The sequence below is a fragment of the Hyperoodon ampullatus genome, assembly GCF_949752795.1.
Source record: "Hyperoodon ampullatus genome assembly, chromosome: 2".
Classification (NCBI taxonomy): Eukaryota; Metazoa; Chordata; class Mammalia; order Artiodactyla; family Ziphiidae; genus Hyperoodon; species Hyperoodon ampullatus.
Window position 1 is genome coordinate 150,116,418 of NC_136915.1, and position 18,795 is coordinate 150,135,212.

Genomic DNA, 18,795 nt, shown 5'->3' on the forward strand with positions numbered 1-18,795 from the left:
CTTCCTCCCCGTGAGCAGCGCTCTGGAGGTGGCGCCTTGGTATCCTGACCTGGCCAACTGTCACACTTGGCACCCAGCATGAGTTAATGGCATGGTATCAGTCAAGTTAGGCAAACTGGGGTTAGGACCGGCAAGGTTACTCCCAAGGTTACCACGGCGACTCACCACTGTACATGTCAGGGTGGTTTCTTAAGGACGAGTCATTATAGGGGTGGTCTGCAATAAACAAAAGAGGGTGAGCAAACAGGGACCACGGAGAGGTCATGGAGGCATAAACGGGAGAGAACAACAGAAATGCAAAGCCACAAAACAACCAGGGAGCACCAGTGGTCTTTTGCAAAGGAAACACACAGCATATTTGGAAAGGAAATACGCTTGGTGAAGAACAAGCAACACAAAACAGCCCCCGAAAGGGAAGAAAAGGTTAAATCCTGCAAAAGAAGGCAATATGTTTCTTTTTTAATAAAGAAATTAGCCTTGACCTTTAATTGCTTGGTCCTACTATGTTTTTAAACAAATGAGATAAGAATTAGTGGTATCCCGTAGCAATTGGAACAACCCTTTCCCACCAAAATCCTCAGTTCCCAGGACTCTGGATCAGGCCAGCTCCTGGGGTCGCTGAAGAGAAAGGAGTGTTAGTGAGCCCTGGGGCAAGAGCAAAACCCTACCTGAGCAGAAGTTAACTTGCAAGGGGTGGGAGGTAAATGAGGGGAGAAGACAGAGAGAAACAGATCATCAACAGAGTGGGACAGAGAGACCCTTGGCAGTGTCCAGCAATAATGTGCCGACCAGCAACAAACACTCCCCAACCTGTCCAGGTGGGCAGCGCCCTGGTCTCCAAGATGTGTCTGTTGGCAGAAAGGCCTCCTTCTGAGGAGGTGAGGAGTGGTCCAGGGAGGTGGAGACAGCCAGGCTGAGGTTCAGATTTTAGGATTAGAAAGGCAGCCTGGGACAGGGGAGAGAGTGTGAGCTATGAGTTTTACACTTAGAACAGGGAAAGGCCTGCTGACTAAGATGGAGGTTCAGAGCTCTTCAGACTAGCTTGGGATGAAGCCATTCCTTAAGGAACAAGATCAGTGGGCTCCAATGTTAGGTAATTAAAACCTTTGGGCATTTCATCCTCAGTGAAAAAGACATTCTGGGATAGGCCACAATCATGCCAACATCCTTAAGTAGATTTTCGTTCTCCTATCACTGTCCCCTTCCAGCTACTGGGTTCACGTTTTGACAGTACCAACAGGGGGTGGGGAGTGGAACAGCCGACTGGAAGCCAAGCAGACGGCCCTGAGAAGCCTGGACGGAGCCCAACTGCCTGAGGGAGGGAGAGGTGCTGCCAGAACATTTGCATATTTGAAGACAGATCAAATCCTGTTACAACTCATGCCAGGGAGGCAATGCGAGCTCTTTCCTGGGACCCGCATTGCGCTGCATCCCAAATTTGCTTAACACCTGCTAGAAGGAGTTTCATTATTCAGAACCATCCTTTAAAATGGAGAGAGTTGTAAGAGACCTAGCCTGTGTTTGGGAAGCTGGCTTGGGTTTATCTGCAGCTAAAGGTGGGAACTGATCTGCAGTGGAAAGAAGAGACAGGGTGGCAAAGGGGCAGGAGGGTTGAGTGGTAACGTTCCCCTCCTGGGGAGGACAGGGCACACACAGGTGAAAGGGCCCTTGCTTCATGCTCCCAGTGCCACCAGGTGAAACAGAAGTGACCAAGCTCAGGATTGACCTCTTGGTTTGTGGATTCTGGAGCACATCTGAGAGATTTAGGGAGACTTTCTGACTCCTTTAAGAAGGTCCCTGAGACGACAGACATTAGAAGGAAGCAGGGTTAGCGCTCCACCGTCCGCCTCAGGGCCATCCCTCCTCCCTCACCACGGCTGCCTCTTGTCCCCAGGAGGCACCCGGTGCCTGTGTGGTGTGGACAAAGTGGGACAGGCATCTCTTTGTTACTCCGACTTCACTGTTTGTCTTTGACTGCATCCCAAAACAAAATTTTAAAATGATTTTATATTGCCCAATATTTGGTATTAGATCCCTTTCTCTCCTTCCTTTAATGCAGGTAATAAAAACTGGGCTGTGATGAGATGTATTTCTTCCCCAATGGGCAGACTGTGAAAGAAACTCCTGGTGAGAACAGTCTTTGAAGCTGTCCCAACTTGTCTGTTTTGTCTTCCACCCCCAGACCTGGTTCTGAAGGTACAAGAAAAAGCTTGTGTCCTTTCCAGGCAGGAAAGCAGAGAGAGCACAACTGAGTTATTTTAAGCAACTGTGCCCAATTCTGGGCTGGCTCGGATGCCCAGAACTTGCTCCCAGCCAAAGCTGCCCTTGGGAGAACTCCAGGAAGCCGACAGGGTTCTGTGCCCATCACCCAGGGGGTTTCTCAGCATTTGGGGGAAAGCGATTTCACTGGGGTAGGGGACCCAGAAATGAAGCAGAAACAAACATCTCTTACCTCCTCTGGTAGGGAAAAGGAGGTTTCTGGAAAGTTCAACTTGTAAATGTTGTTGAAATCTCCAGCTGCTTAATTCTACAGAGGAAGGCTCTTCCCCACCTCTATCTCCCTGCTTCTACCCCGTGTAACAGTGAGGGCCTCTGCTCAGGACTGCAGATGGTCACCTGACTCAGTCCCCAAACAGCAGGCAGATTTCAAGGTGATGGCACTGAAAGCTATCCAGGGAGCACCTTGCTCTTGATATTCCTGTCTCTCCCACTGCCCAAGGCTGCCTGCTCTGTCCTGGCTCCGGAGGCCCCTCTGAGGTCCTGGGCAGACCACACTGTCCTCCCCAGCTCAGCCAGCTGGCAGGCGATCGCCCCTGCACTGAGGCGACACCTCAGACAACCCAACTTTCTTTGCAGGGGTCCTCTCTGGGCCTGGGTCCGGAATAAGAAAACCAGGGAACAGGTAGCAAGTGGATCGGAGCTGGGTGACCCTGCCAGGAACAAGGGGGGCTTGTCCCTGGGTTGCTGGCCATCGTGTTGGCTACCAGAGCACGGGCAACTCAGAGCACTGTGTGGGGAGCTGTACAGGCAGGAAGGGGAGAATTAGAGGAGGGTGAAAGGGGGTTCAAAGAGAGAAAGATGAGAGGGGAAAAGAAGAGAGAAAGAAAGAGGGAGGCGAAACAGTGAAGAAGGAAGTGAAAAAAAGGGAAGAACGTGAAGAGAAAGGAAGAAAGAAAAGGCCCACAACAGGAGAAGGGGCACGGGAGGGATGCTGCTTCTTGTGGGTCCCCCTCCGTGCTGCGGTGGAGACAGTGTGGGGCAGGGCTGACTCTCAGCACCAGGGGTTCCCATCACCGGCAGGGACTGGTGGGGAGAGAAGAGCCCACCTGTCCTGACCGAGGGGCGAGCTCACCCGCGCCTCTCCCCCCGCCGCCTGCGCCCACCCAGGAGGCGTCGTCAACCACCCACCCACTTCCGGGGGGCGCTCCGGGGAGCCAGGGCTCAGCCTCTTTCCTTCGACCTGCGGAAACTGCCAGCGCCCACATGGGGCCCTCTGCCTGGCCTCCCCCATGACTGCCTCTGCCCATGGCATTGAAAACAACACTCATAGCTGTGTCAGACAGACGAAGGTCTTTGGGGGGCTTTTCTACAGAAGGCAAGTTACAAATCCATGGTATAAACCAACACAGCCACTTTCAATGTCCTGAGCAGGCTGAGGACTTTGCAGCCAAAGCTCCAGGCCGGCTGGCACCTGGCAAAAAAAGTGTCTCTCTGACCTGTCTTCTTTCTCTTCTGGTGGAGCGTCACAATGCTAAAATGGGTCAGGAAATGCTGATTCACTCTGGTACCAGCCAAACAGAATCAGGGAATAAAAGTGAAAACAAATAAAACTAAAAGATAAACCTGCAACTTTTAAACACAGCGACTCCACATGGTCCAGCATATACTTATTACAGAATCAAACACAATTCATTTTGCTGTACTCACTAATTTGGATATTCCATACTATTGCTTTATTCTAGAAATAAAGATAGCCAAACAAGGACTAGAAATAATCAAGCTGGCTGCATGAGAACAATGGTGGATGACCACTTACAGTAGTGCTTCTCAAATTGTGGTGTGTCCCAAAACACCTGGAGAACTAATGAAGACCAAAGAGGCCCCGGACTGCCGGGCAGGAGAGGGCTAGGCTTAGGTACGTACGGGTGCCAGGTTTGCCAGGTTATTCTGATTCCACCAAAATTTGAGAAGCGCTGGTGTGGAATAGGACCAAGTTTAACTCAAGGCTCCAGAATCAAGAGATGTGGCTGAAGAGCAGCTAAAGTCACTCAGGCACAATGAGCTGCAAGGATTGCTAGCTCAAGATGGGGGACAAGGCTCTTCCCAGACCCAGGTGCCAGGGGCCGCTTGGGCTCAGCAGGCTGCTGCCCCCGACCCCCAGTTTCCAGCCCCGGGCAGGGGCCTGCACTTACTGGTAAGGACTTTGAGGTTGAATGGGTTCTTCTGCTGGATGGTGTGGGTGAAGTGGAAGCGGGCATTGCAGCTGTAGTCCGTCTGCATGTCCTGCAGCATCACATTAGAGAAATACAGGTCTCCGTTATGGCCCTGGGAGACACGCTTGTCTTGGGTGATGGGCTCCATGGCTATAAGGAAGCAGAGGTAGAGTGGGAGGTTAGCAGTAACTATAACAGTAATAAAAATCATCATAGTTCTGGCAATTGAGCACCTACGGAGGGCCAGGTGGGGGCCGGGAGCTTGACATTATTTGATTTAATCCTTTTAACTCTGAGGCAGGGCTTATTCCCATTTTAAGGATAAGAAAGCAGAGGATTTAACATGATCTGGGTCGCAAAAGCAGTGAGAGGGGAGTAGGATTTCGATTCAGATCTGCCTGCCCACCATGCTCATGCTCCGTGACCATGCTTTTCTATCTCCTATTCATGCCACAAAAGATCTGACTGGCTCCGAGGCCAGAGGGAGGAAACACAATCCTTCAGATGCTCCCCAAACTGGGAGTCAAGTTCACCTGTTTTATTTTTTAAACGTCTACTCATCCCCAAGAAAGAAAAAAGCACCACCAATTATAATTGTACGAGGTATACCAATCAATGATGCATACCAACAATTTTAGAACACCTTCCAATTTTAGAGATGTTAAAATATGAAAATGTGTGCTTTTTAGAATTAATGACATCATAGGAGTGGCTGAGAATGCTGACAACATAATCTACATTTCTTTCAAGCACTGCATCTGTAAACTCAAATGATCAGGTTTCTAGGCTGTTAGGTTTATAAAAATATACTTAATAAGGCTGACTACTCATAGGTATCGCCTTCTTATCCCTACTGATTGTTTCTCAAGTCACCATTTCTTTTTTTTTCTCTTGAACAGTGGTTCTCATTTATTTATTTATTTATTTATTTATTTATTTATTTATTTTACAATGTTGTGCTACTTTCAGGTATACAGCAAAGTGATTCAGTTTATTTATATATATATATATATATATATATATATATATAATACTTTGTCAGATTCTTTTTCCATTATAGGTTATTATAAGGTATTGAATATAGTTCTCTGTGCCATACAGTAGGACCTTGCTGTTTATCTATCAAGTCACCATTTCTTAAAGCATTTCTTAAAGGTTAATGATGCCAACTTTCCAATGATGGGCTGCTGAGCTTTTCAATTCATTTATCAAAGATTTACTGTAGGCGTCAGGCACTGTGCTAGGCACTGTTGAAAGAGAGAGAAATAAGAAAGACAGTTCCTACCCTCAAAGCACCTTCGGTCTAGTAGAAGAGACAGTAGATAAATGCAATGCAGTGTGGTGAGTGGGAAGCCCCAGATAAGAAGGGGATGAGCTGAGAGAAGGAACACCCAGTCCATTCCGGGGTTTGAGCTGACACTTGAAGGCTGCATGACATTTACCAGGCAGAAGAGAAAGGACCTAAGTGGTTTCTAAGCAGCAGGAACAGCGTGTGCGAAAGGTAAGAATCCACAGCCTGAGCAGGGGAGTGGGGGTGGGGAGAGGCAGGGGGTAGGGGAAGGGCTGGAGAGTCACAGGGGACCACATCAGGAGCTGTGTGCCAGGGAAAGGAGTCTGGACTTTATGGGAAGTGATGAGGAGGCAGTGAAGGACTCTGAGCATGAATGAATCAGTCTTACATTTTTAGAAAGACAGGGGAGGCCAGGTACGGATGATTACTCTAACCTAGGGAAAAGCCGACGGTGGCCTGTGCTGGGTAGATGCTAGAGAGGATGGAAAGAGGAGGGCCATGAAATGTGCTCAGGAGGTAGCATGGACACAACTTGGTGTGATGCGGGGGATGAGAGGAGAGTCTGAACTGTTAGCTAACAAGCCAACCCTCCAGCCTGTGGCCCACATATACTCACGGTGGTGAGGCAAGGCAGGGACAATGATTGAGCACAAAGCCATCCTCACCTCGCAAAACAATTGAAAGCAGTCTCTTTCGGAAGCAGGCTAATAAGAATTCAGAGATGGGGACTTCCCTGGTGGTCCAGTGGCTAGGACTCCACACTCCCGGTGCAGGGGACCCAGGTTCGATCCCTGGTCAGGAAACTAGAGCCCACATGCTGCAACTAAGAGTTCGCATGCTGCAAGGAAGATCTCGCACGTGGCAAAGAAGATCCCACGTGCTGCAACTAAGACCCGGCGCAGCCAAATAAATAAATAAAACTAAATAAAATATTAAAAAAAAAGAATTCAGGGATGGAGAGAATGATGGGTGACAGGGAGGAGTATCTATAGATTGATGAAAGGATGGATAGATGGGGAAGGAGGGGGAGGGAGGAAGGAAGCCAGGGTGATGCTCAGATAGACAGCAGTCTTCTATCCACCTTCATAATGCCCCCTCCCTTTATTTGACTGAAAACACAGGAATAAACATCGGTCCACAGCAGTTAAGTGAGCCTCTGTCCAAAACTGAGCCAGGACAAGCTCTGAATGATGTACTCTGTCCCCGACTCCAAACATCCTGTCTCCCCATCACTCCTTTATCAGAAGTTTCATTCCTGAATCCCACTTCTGTCCTACAAGAAGAGTGAATCGGAGTAAATCCAGATGCACCAAAGACTGAAAGAGGAGGCTTGGTTTCAACCTGCCTTCAATTGGCCGACTGAAAACCAGCTTCTCCTCCGTCCCATTCCTTTCGCTCTTCCTCTTCTCCATGTTCACAAATATTACTGAGCACTTATTGTGTCTGGCCCTGTTCTAAGCACTTTGGATGTATTAACTCATTTATCCTTACAATAATTCTATTAGATAAGTACGACTACCAGCCTAATTTTTTCCAGAGGAGGAAACTGAGGCCCAGAGATGTTAAGCAGCTTGCTCAAGATCACACAGCTAATAGCAGCCAGGCTAAAAAGTGAGCCCTAGCAACCTCTCTCTGCAAAGCCAGTGTTCTCTGCCACATGGCCACCTTATATCTGCTTCTCACAAGTCAAGGTCGTCTAGCCTTGGGAAGACCCCTCCCCATTTAACACTCCCTAAGATTAAAAGAGAAATAAAACACCAGGTCCCCAAGACTTACAGCTGCTCATCCAAAAGATGACTGGGGATGGAAGTCCGGGTGGGGGGTTGCACTGGAGCGTCAAGGGAGCACCTTCTTGAACGACGACAGGGTCTAGGTTTTCCTTGGGCCACAGAGGAGATTCTAGGGAGAAACAGACAAAGGAGGATGCGATGAGGGTGACGGCTGGGCTGGGGCAAGGAGCAGGGTTAGAGGCTGGCACGCAAGGAGGGCAAAGAGAAGAGGAAATGGGAGAACAAGGGAGGCATGAGAGAGGAACGGGGCCTATGAGTCCAAGCGAGGCGCAGCCCTTGAGAGGCTGGAGAGGCCTATTTCATCTGACTGAATGGATGCACATCTTTAAAGTCTCTTCTCCTTCCCCGCCCTGCACCCGGAGTGGCCAGTGAAGTTGTTCATGACCGGTTTGGAAACTTCTTTTCCAAGGAATCTTTTTGAGTTGGGGGAGATGAACCCCTGCTCAGAGGCAGAAAAGCAAGCAGGACACGTGGGGCACCAAGGTACCTGCAGGACAAGGGTGGGGCAACCCTTCTGGAATGACCCTCCAGGCCCTGCCCTCCACTGACCCAGAAGCAGGGCATCCTGGGCCTGCCCCATGCACTCACTGGACACCTGCAGGCGGATCCTATTGGATAGGGCCGTGCCAAACTTGTTGCGGGCAAAGCACTGGTATTCCCCCTCATATTCCTCTGGCCGCCCGCCACTGCGGAAGTCGATCACCAGGGTACCAGACCTCCTCCTCATTGACACCCGGGGGTCCTTGGCGATGTTGAAGAACCTACTGTTGCGAGTCCAGTGGAAGCTGTGGACAATGAAGGGGGTGGGTTGGAGGGGGGTGGTCAGGGACGATGAAGAGTAGCAGGGTGGGCTCCAGGCTCCGAGCTCCAGGTCAGAATCACAGGGCCCTAGACTCTGACTCAGGCCCATAACTGTTCCTCCAGACCAATGGGTCCCAGCCCTGGCTGAGTAGCAGGACCTGCTAGAATGCCTGATAAAATGCCGGGACCCGGGTCCCACCCAGGTGAACCTCTGGGGCAGGTCCCTGACATTAGTAGTTTTATTACCCAACCTAGGCTGGGAGTCATGGCTCTAAGTGATAGATACCAAGTAGCCCCTGGGGGATTGTGCTCTTTAGAGGAGTAGGCAGCAATTTTGATTTTGTAAAATCCAGAGTCAGCTGCTACTTCCACCCCCAAGCATTCCCAGCCTCCGACTAGGAATGCAAACCCAAATTCCTATTCCACCCGACCCGAACACATGAGGGAGCCAGGCCTGCTCCTCCTGTGTCTTTATTTGATAATCGAAATGGCCCGGGTTATCTATGCCGCTGCTCAGTGGATGCAGATTATAAAACGGTGGCTGTACATTTCGGAAGGAGCAATTTTGAAAGAAAGGGCAGCCTTAATAAAACTGAGCCTGGGGTGGAGAGACTAGAACATCCCTCTGCTTCGCCTGGGGGGACGCGTGTCTGCAGCTGCCCAGGACATAAGTAAAAGAAGCAGGAGCAATAGTGGCTGCTCAGTGTCTGAGTCATTGTCCCTGCGAAGGACCGTGGAAGAAAGACCAAACCTCAGAAGCAAGGTCACCAGTGCCCTGCCTGACTTTTCAGGGTGACTCCTGCTTCTCCCGTCATGGGCAAGAGAGGCCCTGCTTGCTCCCGGGCTCACAGCTCTGGGCCAGACCATCTCAGGCACACCCGGGGAGGGAGGCAGAAGCAGGATGCCACACACCTGAGGCAGGCTCCACTCGCCTCATTGCTCCTGCTGACAGACACACTCTACATGGGGGCCTGTCACGTCTGGGTCTGAATCCAGCGTGAGGCTCCTGAAAGCTCCAGCCTGTGGATGCTGTTTTGAAGATGGTGGACGTGCAGTGCATCCTTATCACCAGTGCTTATCGCTTGGTAGAAACGAACCTGGCCTGGGCAGTCAGAGGCCTGGGATTAGGTACTTCACATCTCTGTGCCTCCATTTTACTGCCTCTTCACCAGGACATGAGTCCTTCCCCAAAGGGCAGTGAGGTGGTTGAACAGATGGTGTGAGGAACATCTAACACAGAGCCTGGCACAGCAGGCTTGCAACTCGTGTCTGCTGACATCTCATGTGATCCTGATGTGCACATAAATAAGCAGAGACGAGCTCAGAATGAAAGACTCAAGTTAGCTTGAAGAGGAACTTCCTATAACCTAAGCATGGGGTGGATGCTGGGGACAAAGGCAGTGGGAAGAATGTTTTACTCAAAGTTGGAAAACTTAATACCTAGTCCTGGCTTTTTGGTGTGAACTTAAGCCAGTTAAGTTTTCTGGCCCCCAGTGTCCTCATCAGCTAAATTTCCTGGCTATCCAAATTGTACCTTCTACCTTGTGGGTGCCTAATGGACATTTTTTGAATGGATACATTTAATTTCTCAGCTGCTTCAACTATCATCAGACCCAGGGGGAAGGGGACGGTTTAAATGCCCTCTTCGCAGGTCCCTTTCCCTCCACCCAGCTTGGATTTACCTGCCAGTACACTCACCTGGGGGCAGGGTTCCCTTTTGCTTCACACTCAATCAAGATGTTATCACGGGGATCCACGATGTGGTCCTTCACTGACTGCTTGGTGATGGTTGGGGGCTGGGACACTGCAACAGCACACACAGTGGGCAGTCAGGGCTGCAGGGACCTGCCCTTGGCGAACGGCTGAAATTAAGAGCTTCAGGAGCCACACAGACAAGCAGGCAAGCGGGGGGAGAACAGTGCCCCATTCTAGAGACCCAGCTCCTTAAACGGGGCTGCAGGAAAGGGGGTGTGTGTCAAGGACTAAGCATAAGAAGAATCCCTTTAAGATCTCATAATATCGTTGTGAGAAACTGAAGGCCAGGCTTCTGTTTTACTCATTCTTGTACTCCAGGGCTTAGTACAATGCCTAGCGTACAACAGTTCTTGACAAGTGTTTGTTGAATGAATAAAGAAGCCAAAAGCTGCTCGATTTCCAGAACCTAGTGGCCATTTCCAGAACCTTCTGAGCCCAGTTGGCCAAACTGTGGTGAGGTTGGAGCTGAAAGATGCTTCAGTCCCCAGAAGCCCTCCCAGGGACTTACTTGTCTGCAGCTAAAGAGCCAGCTCCTCTCATTCCCAGTCCCGGACTCCAAAGTTCTCCAGGGATCTCCTCCCTGGCCTTTTCCCGCCCCTCCTTGCTGCCCTCCTAACTCCCAGAGGCACAAGTGCAGACAGGAGCCCAGGGGACTTACGCTCATTCTGAATGCTTGCTGTTAGTTCCCGATGGGTTAGCATTGTGATGGGGGAGAAAAGAAGACAACGGTTATCGGTTATCTGTGGTTGGACACGACTGATCGCCCAGGTGGCCTCACACCCCAGCATACAGGGAGAGGGCGAGGCAGGCCTGGGGAGGGCAGTGTGCGGGCTGTCTCCTCCCAGCTGCGGAACTCCGTGAATAGCCAAGCAGGGGTGGGGACAGACCCGGCAAGTGCTTCACGGAGAAGGTGATGCCTCCCCCAGGAGACCAGACTGTGCAGTTGAGCAGAATGACCACCTTCTGACCAGATGATGACGTCTCCAGGGATGTCTCCCATCAGGAGTGGCAATGTTGCTCAAAAGAGGCTGGGGTCTGAAGATGCAGCCTGTCATCTCCAGATGCCCCCGAGCAAAGCAGGTTCCTTAGCCAAGGGTGCAAGGGTGAGGCTGGGGGCGCCAGGGAAGGAGTGGATCTGAACCACCGCTACAGGGGGCAGCCCGAGGGGGCCCAGCCAGGTCCACAGGCGCCACTCCTCCCTCGACACCTTCTTCTCTTTCACACCTGAAAGCACCTTCTCTCCTCATGGTCTCCTCCTTTGCCATCCTTTGGAAAACTCGAGGGACGGATGAATTATCGTCGTCTGCTCATGGCAGAAGTACATTGTTCTACGGAAACTCTGCTTCTGAAAAACCCTGGGGATGAAGCAGAGCCCACCACTCCTTTCTGTGCTTTTTACAAAGAGGGTAAAGAGGCAGGTGGCACAAATGTTCCCCGGCGCTCACCTGAGGTGTGCATGTGCTCATGTACAGGTGTGCGCACATTTGGGGTGTGGGCTTCTCACACTTTGAGAAGCACGAGAATCACCTTGCAGGGGGGTCTGGTTAAAATGCAGGTTCTGACTCAGTAGGTCTGGGCGGGGTCTGAGCTTCTGCCTTTTTGACAAGCAGTCAGGTGATGCCGGTGCTCACCACCAGTGTGGTCTGTGGACCACACTTTGAATAGCAAGGTTTCAGAGGTTTTAGAGGGTATATACTCTCTGGGGGGAGAAGGGCTTGGTTAAAATTTGTCTGCAGAAAAGAGAACATGTGTTGCTATAACTTTTTCCCTTATACAATATATGTATTACATGATTATGTTACTGTATGCCATTCTTATTTCATGCTGGTGGGGATGTCAGACACTGCCGGTGTTGTGAGCTGACCTTTTCCAAGTGATCGCTTCCTGGGGGAAGGCTGAGCCACGGTGACCTCAAAGCTTTCTGACTTGACCACAGTGAGCTATGCAAGAGGAGTTTAGGGGCTCAGAGAGGGGGCGACCTGGGGAAGGCAGAGTTAAGACAGGACTAAGAGATGCAACAGGAGCCACAGGAGAAAGAAGGGAGACAGAGAGGAGAGACGGAGGGTAGCAGGGATGAGGGCCCTGCTACACATGCTATCAGGAAGTGCAAGTGTTGAGAGTAAGGCTTATGGAGAGGTTCAAAACAATTCTTTCATTGGGCCAGGGTTGTGTGGCCTGTTCGGGCACTGAAGAGAAATTTTATCTGCTTTACCATGTGCCTGGGGCAGCCCTGGCAGGAAACAAAAAGGAAAAGAAAAGTCCAGGGGAACAGCAGGAGTCTGTGGTTTCTGAACACAGGCTCTGTGGAGCTCCCCACTGCAGCATCTTCACCCATCTATGATTTTCCTGCCACGGCCCAAGAAAGGTAATTCTGGAAAATCAGTGGGGCTGGGCAGGGAGGGGGAGGTGGGGGGAAGGGACCATTGTCCGGAGCAGCAGGGCTGACACCTGACCCACTCCTTTGATAACCAGCCCAGGCCCCTGGTTTCTTCATCTCAAGACACAGTTGACGTCTCTTGGGTCCTCCTATCCATTTGAGGGCTCTGGCCTCACCCTGGATGGAAAGCCTGACAAAGGATCTGCTTTGCCCACATGGGCTTCAAGCCTCTTTTATATAAAGGTCAGTTCAATGGAAACAGCCCTAGACGTTGCCCAGGGAATCTCAGGTTCTTGGAAGGGAAGTCACTCAGTTAAGGTCACACAGGAAGTTTGCTGCAGAATAGGAATGAGAATCAGCTCTCCCACTGCTGGTCAAGAGCTCTTTTTGCAAATCCATCCTTGGCCGGAGAGATGAGCTGGTCTGGTGGGGTCTTGGCACTCTGTTCTCCTTGACACTTTGGACAGAGCTTGGGGAAGGGGAGACGCTCAGGATGCTGCCCCCAGCCCCACACTGAAGTCAGGCCGGGGGCCTCCTGAGAAACTACTTGCCTAAAGAGGTAATGACATCTGCAGCCACCATGGTGCTACCAAGGGGTTTATTACAGGGACACAATCAACCCAGAAGACATGCCGCCACAGGGAGAAGACAGTGAGGACAGCCTGCCTAGGGACAAAGGCGACCCATCTAGTCCCGGGAACGCCCCTGCCCCCCATGTCACACCACCTGCCCTTCTCTCTGTCTATGGAAGTTGCTGGATGACTATGTCAAGTGGAGAATGAATTTGCTCTTTTGACTTCCAAGGGGGAGGAAAAGTCTTCCAATGGTCTCTGCAGGGGGTGAGGCAGATGTCTGCCCAGTCTGCAAGGTTTCTTTATTCATGAACCACTTTTCTTTCCCTGGCTACCACCAAAGCAGTCATCCCTTGGAGGATGGAGTGTGTGTGTGTGTGTGTGTGTGTGTGTGTGTGTGTGTGCGCGCTTTGCTGAGGTGTCCTGCAGCCTCACTGCCCGGGATGACAGTGAGGAGGAAGTGTTTCTCCTACCCCAGGGCCCTCCTCTGTGGGTTCCTAGGAGAAAAATGCCGAGTTCTTTGATGTGGGGAGGGAGATGGAGGGGCAAGCTGCCAGCAGACTCACTTTTCTGGCAAAATCACTCCGGTGGACGGGGCAACCCTTTGCTTTTTCCAAAGGTCATGCTGTTCTGCTTGGGGTAGTGAGAGTTGGGGTACATGTGACTCGGCTGGCAGAGCAGTGGGAACGAGAGGCCGAGTGTTCAATGAGGGATTGTGCCTCGGCCCATGGGGTCCGTTCCAGGAAGCCTGCTGCACCCAAGCTCCCCAGGGCAGAAGCAGTGCCCTGGTCCTCAAGGCACAGACGACGCCCTCGCAAAGGGAAGCGAGCGGAGGGCACGCCGGGCCGGGGAGCCTCTGGCCTGAGCCCCTCAGTCCCTTCCAGCCAACACACAGAGAAAGTTACGAGTGCCTGATCTGAGGTGGTTCCCGTTGGCTATTGTGAGCAATGCTGCATGCACATGGGGGTGCAGATACCTCTCCTGCCTTTTGCAACAACATGGATGGACCCTGAGGTCACTATGCTAAGTGAAAATAAGTCAGAGAAAGACAAATACTGTGTGTTCTCACTTATATGTAGAATCTAAAAAAGTCAAACTGAAAGAAATAGGGAGTAGGATGGTGGTTGCCAGGGGCCGGGGGTGGGGGAAGTAGGGGGATGCTGGCCAAGGGGCACAAACTTTCAGCTACAAGATGGATAAGTTCTGAGGATCTCATGTACAGCATGGCAACTATAATTAACTGTACTGCACTATATACTTGTAAGTTGTTATGAGAGATCTTCAAAGTTATCACCACACACACAAAAAGGTAATTATGTGAGGAGATGTATGTGTTAACTCACCCTATTCTGGTGACCATTTCCTACTGTATATGTGCATCAAATCATCGAGTTGTACACCTTAAATTGACATATACGTCAATAATATCTCAATAAAGCTGGGGGTGGAGGGGAGAAAGCCTGATCTTTCCCCAGCCCATTCCACTGGGGCTCAGCCCAGGGTGAGATGGAAGGACGGGCTCAGATAATCTGGGGGGCATCTATCCTGGGCCCAGGGGGAGGGAAAATCCTGGCTGAAGAGGACCTCTTCCCATGGCAACTGGGTATTCTCTGAAGGGCTTGCCTCACTCTTGTCTTGCATTCAGCTTTTGTAGACTCAGTCTGGAGACGTCGCCACGGCCACTGTGCCTGCAGCAACCAGGGAGGCACACGTATGTATGAGGCAGGCAGGCTCCAGCGGCGGCAGCAGGAGTGCACAGCCCAGGGCACTGGGAGTGGCTTTGCAGAAGAACTCACCTCTTCATTCGGAGAAACACTGGCCCTGCCACTATGAGCAGGAGAAAACAGCTTTGTTTCTCTGCTCCTCAGATTTCTAACCTGTCAGCTAAGGATAATACCTACTTCATGGATTCGCTGTGAGAATCATGGGAGATGATGCCTGGAAAGCTCTTAGCTCTCTATTAAGCACACGGCAGCTGCTGTTCCAGGGAGAATAACAGGGGCTCCAAGAGGAGCTAAAAGGGGCCAGATTACCAGAGGTAGGGGTGCGGCATGTTGGGCCAGACTGGGGATCCAAGAGGCCTGGGTTCTTTCCATGAGTCCATCATCCGTTTGCTGTGTGACCTTGAGCAAGTAGGGACCTGAGTTCCCGTGAACACATGGGAAGGGGTCCTGCAGACCCTCCTCAGGGTCCTGGCAGCTCTCTGGCCCACAGGTGGTGCTCTGGAGAGACTGACTGCGGGGGTCCTGCCTGGGGCACGGCTGAGCTTTAGGACTCCAGATTCCTAACACAGACATCAAAGCCATCTGTTTACAGGTTCACCTTGCAGGAACCCCTCACCCACCAGCCCCAGGGATCAAAGTGGCAGGTGAGTGAGTGAAGAGAAGCAGCAGAAGAGAAACGAGCCTTCACCACTTCCTTCATAATGCAATTTCCTCTGCAGCCCCTCTCCTCTCCAAGGACGAGGCCTTATCATGCTTCTTATTAGACTATCTGCCTGGGGCTGTTAATGAGAAACTATCCTCGAGCCAGCAGTGCAGATGGTCTCCATGGGAACAGTCCCCTTTACAATTCCCCTCTCCCTCCCTCCCTAAGTGTGTGCGAGCGAGTGCGCACGCACACACACACGTACACACGTACACACATACACACGTTGGGGCCATAGGGAGGGCAGTAGGGACCTTGTCCATCTTGCTCTGGGTCCAACTTAGAGTTTCTCCTGGCCTTCTCCTTCCAGAAGCACCCACTCCTCTGAGCAACTATTACTGGCAAAGTGGGGGGCGGGGAGTAGAGATACCTGCAACTCTTCTCCAAGCTGTGCTAATTCCAGGCCCCAGGGGCTGGTTTTGGGGAGCTCAGTGGGGACTTCTTGGAGGCTATATCACTCTCTCACCCCTCCCCAGACACCTGTCACCTGGAGAGAGCCCAAGTCAACACTGGCATCACGTGGGCCCCATCTATTCCTAGAAGCAGGGAACAGGGGACAAAGGTGGTATGTCTACATCATAGCACTGGGATGCCAAGACTTTCTGGCAGAAGTGTCAGAATTGTGGCAAAGGTGGTGCACATCTAAACGCAGAGCCAAGGAGCATGGCTGCCAGTCAATGGGCCATTTACAAATGCAACACCAGATATGGTTGGTGGAGACATGGCTATTAGATCAGCATTTTAAGCTTTCCTTTATGATCCTGATGGCCGAATAATTCCCCCACCCTGGTAAACAGATGCCATGGATTTTACTTTTCAACTTTACCATGGGAAAGTTGAAAACAAACAGAAGGAATCCATGCCTGGTTCTCCCATGGTGACATTATAATGGGGCTCTATTTTAATGTCTCATTTAGCCACAGTCTTTTGCAAAAGTAATCTCCTTCTCAACCCTCCCAGGCCATCTGTCCTCCTCATCACTTCAGCCAAGAGGACCTGGACATATGAGAAAGGCAAATAAGAGCTGTCCACCACGCTCGGCCCCTGGAAACTCCACTTCAATAGGTAAGTCAAGACGACGGAGGGCCGAGGGAGGGGTGTGGAGGGAAGAACTCCCCATTGACACTCAGACTTCCAAACTCTGCCGTCTCTGGTCCCACTCAGCAGGCTCCAGGCAGCCATCCACGCAGCCATGGCCCTGAGAGACAGCACTGCGACTCAAGGTCTCAGGTCCCCAAATATGAGGCCACCTGCACCGATTCTTCAGAGGGAAACCCAGCTCTGAATCCAGAAGCCACTGCTTCCTCATCCCCAACCTTCTTTGAATGGTCTTCACTCTCCCCTGACCTTCCCTACCCTCCAATTCCTCTGCCACAAATCAGGAGAATAAAAGAGGACAGCGCAGGACTCACGATCCATAGGAATCTCGATGGCCCCGCTGAGGCTGAGCAGGCAGAAGAGGAAGGCTGTGTGGACCCAGGGCGGTGGCTGCTGCCTGGCCATCCTGAGCACTGGGCCTCGCTCCCTGCTCTCTGGCCCACAGCCTCCAGCCGCTGTAACTGGGCCTCCCGGACAGAGCTCAGCTGTGGAAAGAAATGTGATGACAGGTGAGTTTTTATTGAACTCCTGGTTTGCTCCAGCAATCCTACAGGGCCTCGAGGACTCAAGGGTCCCCTTGGTTATAGACCTATGTTCTATTACAGGGTTTCTTAACCTTGCGCTATTGACTTTTGGGACCCAGTGATTCTTTGTGTGGGGAACTGTCTTGGGTATTGTAGGATGTTGAGCAGCATCCCTGGCCTCTACCCACTAGATGCCAGTAGAGCTCACTCCTGCCTCCAATCAAAAAACGTCTCTAGACATTGACAACTGTCCCCTGGAGGGCAAAACCACCCCCTGTTGAGAACCAGTATTCTAGAAGGAAGGGCAACTCAGCATAGAACAGTCATGAAAACAAACACTGGCCCCTAGGTCCAGCATCTAGAAGGTGCCGTGCACTGAGCCAGTAGGAAATGCACCGATCTCACAGCCTCTATGAACCATGTGTGATGAGTGGACCCGAGGCCGAGTGTGTCTGAGGTAGTAGCTCAGAGACAAGATCACAGTGCTGTCCTTTGACCCAGAGAGAGGGGGAGGGGGCAGCACTGTGGGCCAGAAGTTTGGTAAGTGAAAACTTGGTTGCCCCAAAGACTTTCTGTAATTGAATGATTTCTGCAAATACTTTGTGCAGCTAAATATTTGGTGGTGGTCCCTGATGTTGTCCCTTAAGAGATAAAGGCAGTGCTGAGATGAGGGCCCAGGACAGGAGGCTCCAGGAGGTTGGCAGAATAAGCAACATTTATGACAGCACGATGTTCACACCCTCAAGCACAAGACATCATTCCAGGGCTTACAGGGGTAAGGGTTAAAAATGGCTGTCCAAGGAGCCTGGAACAGGTCCTTGAGAGACAAACCCTTTTCCCCTTGTCCTGAGAGAGAAGAGCAAGAATGGCCTACAGCTGAGGCTCAGATACTGAGCTATAAAACTGCCTGAGGCTCGGAAACACGGAGTTGTAAAAACTGGTCCATTTTGCTGTTCTACCTAGCATGGGGCCAAAGAAAGCAAAGAGGACAGTGGGAGGCAATTTCCCCACAATTCCTCCAGCTTTGCTGGACCAACAGCCATCTATCAAATGGACACATTGTTTAAAACAATTTGGCAGCAAAACGAAGACTCTATCACCTGTACAACCCCACCATCTCCCAGCTTTCCAGACTGAGGGTATAAGGCATGCCCTGTGCTGGGATGTGAGCAAACTAGAGGATGCTGATCCAGGTTTCAGCAATTTCTTTCCTGGAAGCTGGGCCCAATACCAGCCTCCAACCTCATGTGTATTTCTGGACTCCATCTGCTGGTCTCCTTTCCCATTGCTTCCTCCTTGGCTTTGGGCACCACTATTTCACACCAATTACTGCAACAGCTTCCTAAGTGGTCTCTTCCCACTTCTACTCTTGCCTCTCTGGTTCATTCTCCATCCACAGTCAGAGTGCTTACTCCTCAAATGCAAGTATAAATAAGCCACTCCCCTAGTCAAGCTCACTAGCTCACTGCTGCTCCAAAGTTGAAGCTGAAGTCCGTGAAATGGCTCAGAAGCCCTGCATGATGCAGTCCCGTCTGCAAGGTTATTTCTTATCACCATCCCCTTGTGTTCTGTGTTCCAGCCAACATGGGTCTTCTACCAGGTCTTTCAGTGCATAATGCTCTGTTGTGCTGACTTCTGCACAGATTAACTTCTGTCTAGAACACTCTTTGCACCTGCCTTCTCTCATTAGGCTATGCTAAGTGTGACTTATGTGCCCCCTTGTCTGC

General features: G+C 51.1%; 1 protein-coding gene across 6 annotated transcripts in view; it reads right to left on the reverse strand.

Moving 5' to 3' along the window:
• Positions 1 to 16,964, reverse strand: part of NFASC (neurofascin) — a gene marked incomplete at both ends in the record, with an annotated part of 69,632 nt that extends 52,668 nt beyond the window's left edge. For 3 of the 6 annotated variants that reach the window (XM_079696800.1, XM_079696798.1, XM_079696797.1), the window contains 6 exons: positions 166 to 216; positions 4,413 to 4,583; positions 7,501 to 7,623; positions 8,103 to 8,299; positions 10,014 to 10,119; positions 16,859 to 16,949. In XM_079696800.1, the coding sequence (XP_079552926.1) occupies positions 166 to 216; positions 4,413 to 4,583; positions 7,501 to 7,623; positions 8,103 to 8,299; positions 10,014 to 10,119; positions 16,859 to 16,949 (739 nt within the window). Of the gene's footprint in view, positions 1 to 165; positions 217 to 4,412; positions 4,584 to 7,500; positions 7,624 to 8,102; positions 8,300 to 10,013; positions 10,120 to 10,728; positions 10,747 to 16,858 lie in introns of all 6 variants that reach the window. The other 3 variants (XM_079696796.1, XM_079696795.1, XM_079696799.1) reach the window with 3 other exon arrangements.
• Between the last annotated feature and the right edge of the window lie 1,831 nt (positions 16,965 to 18,795).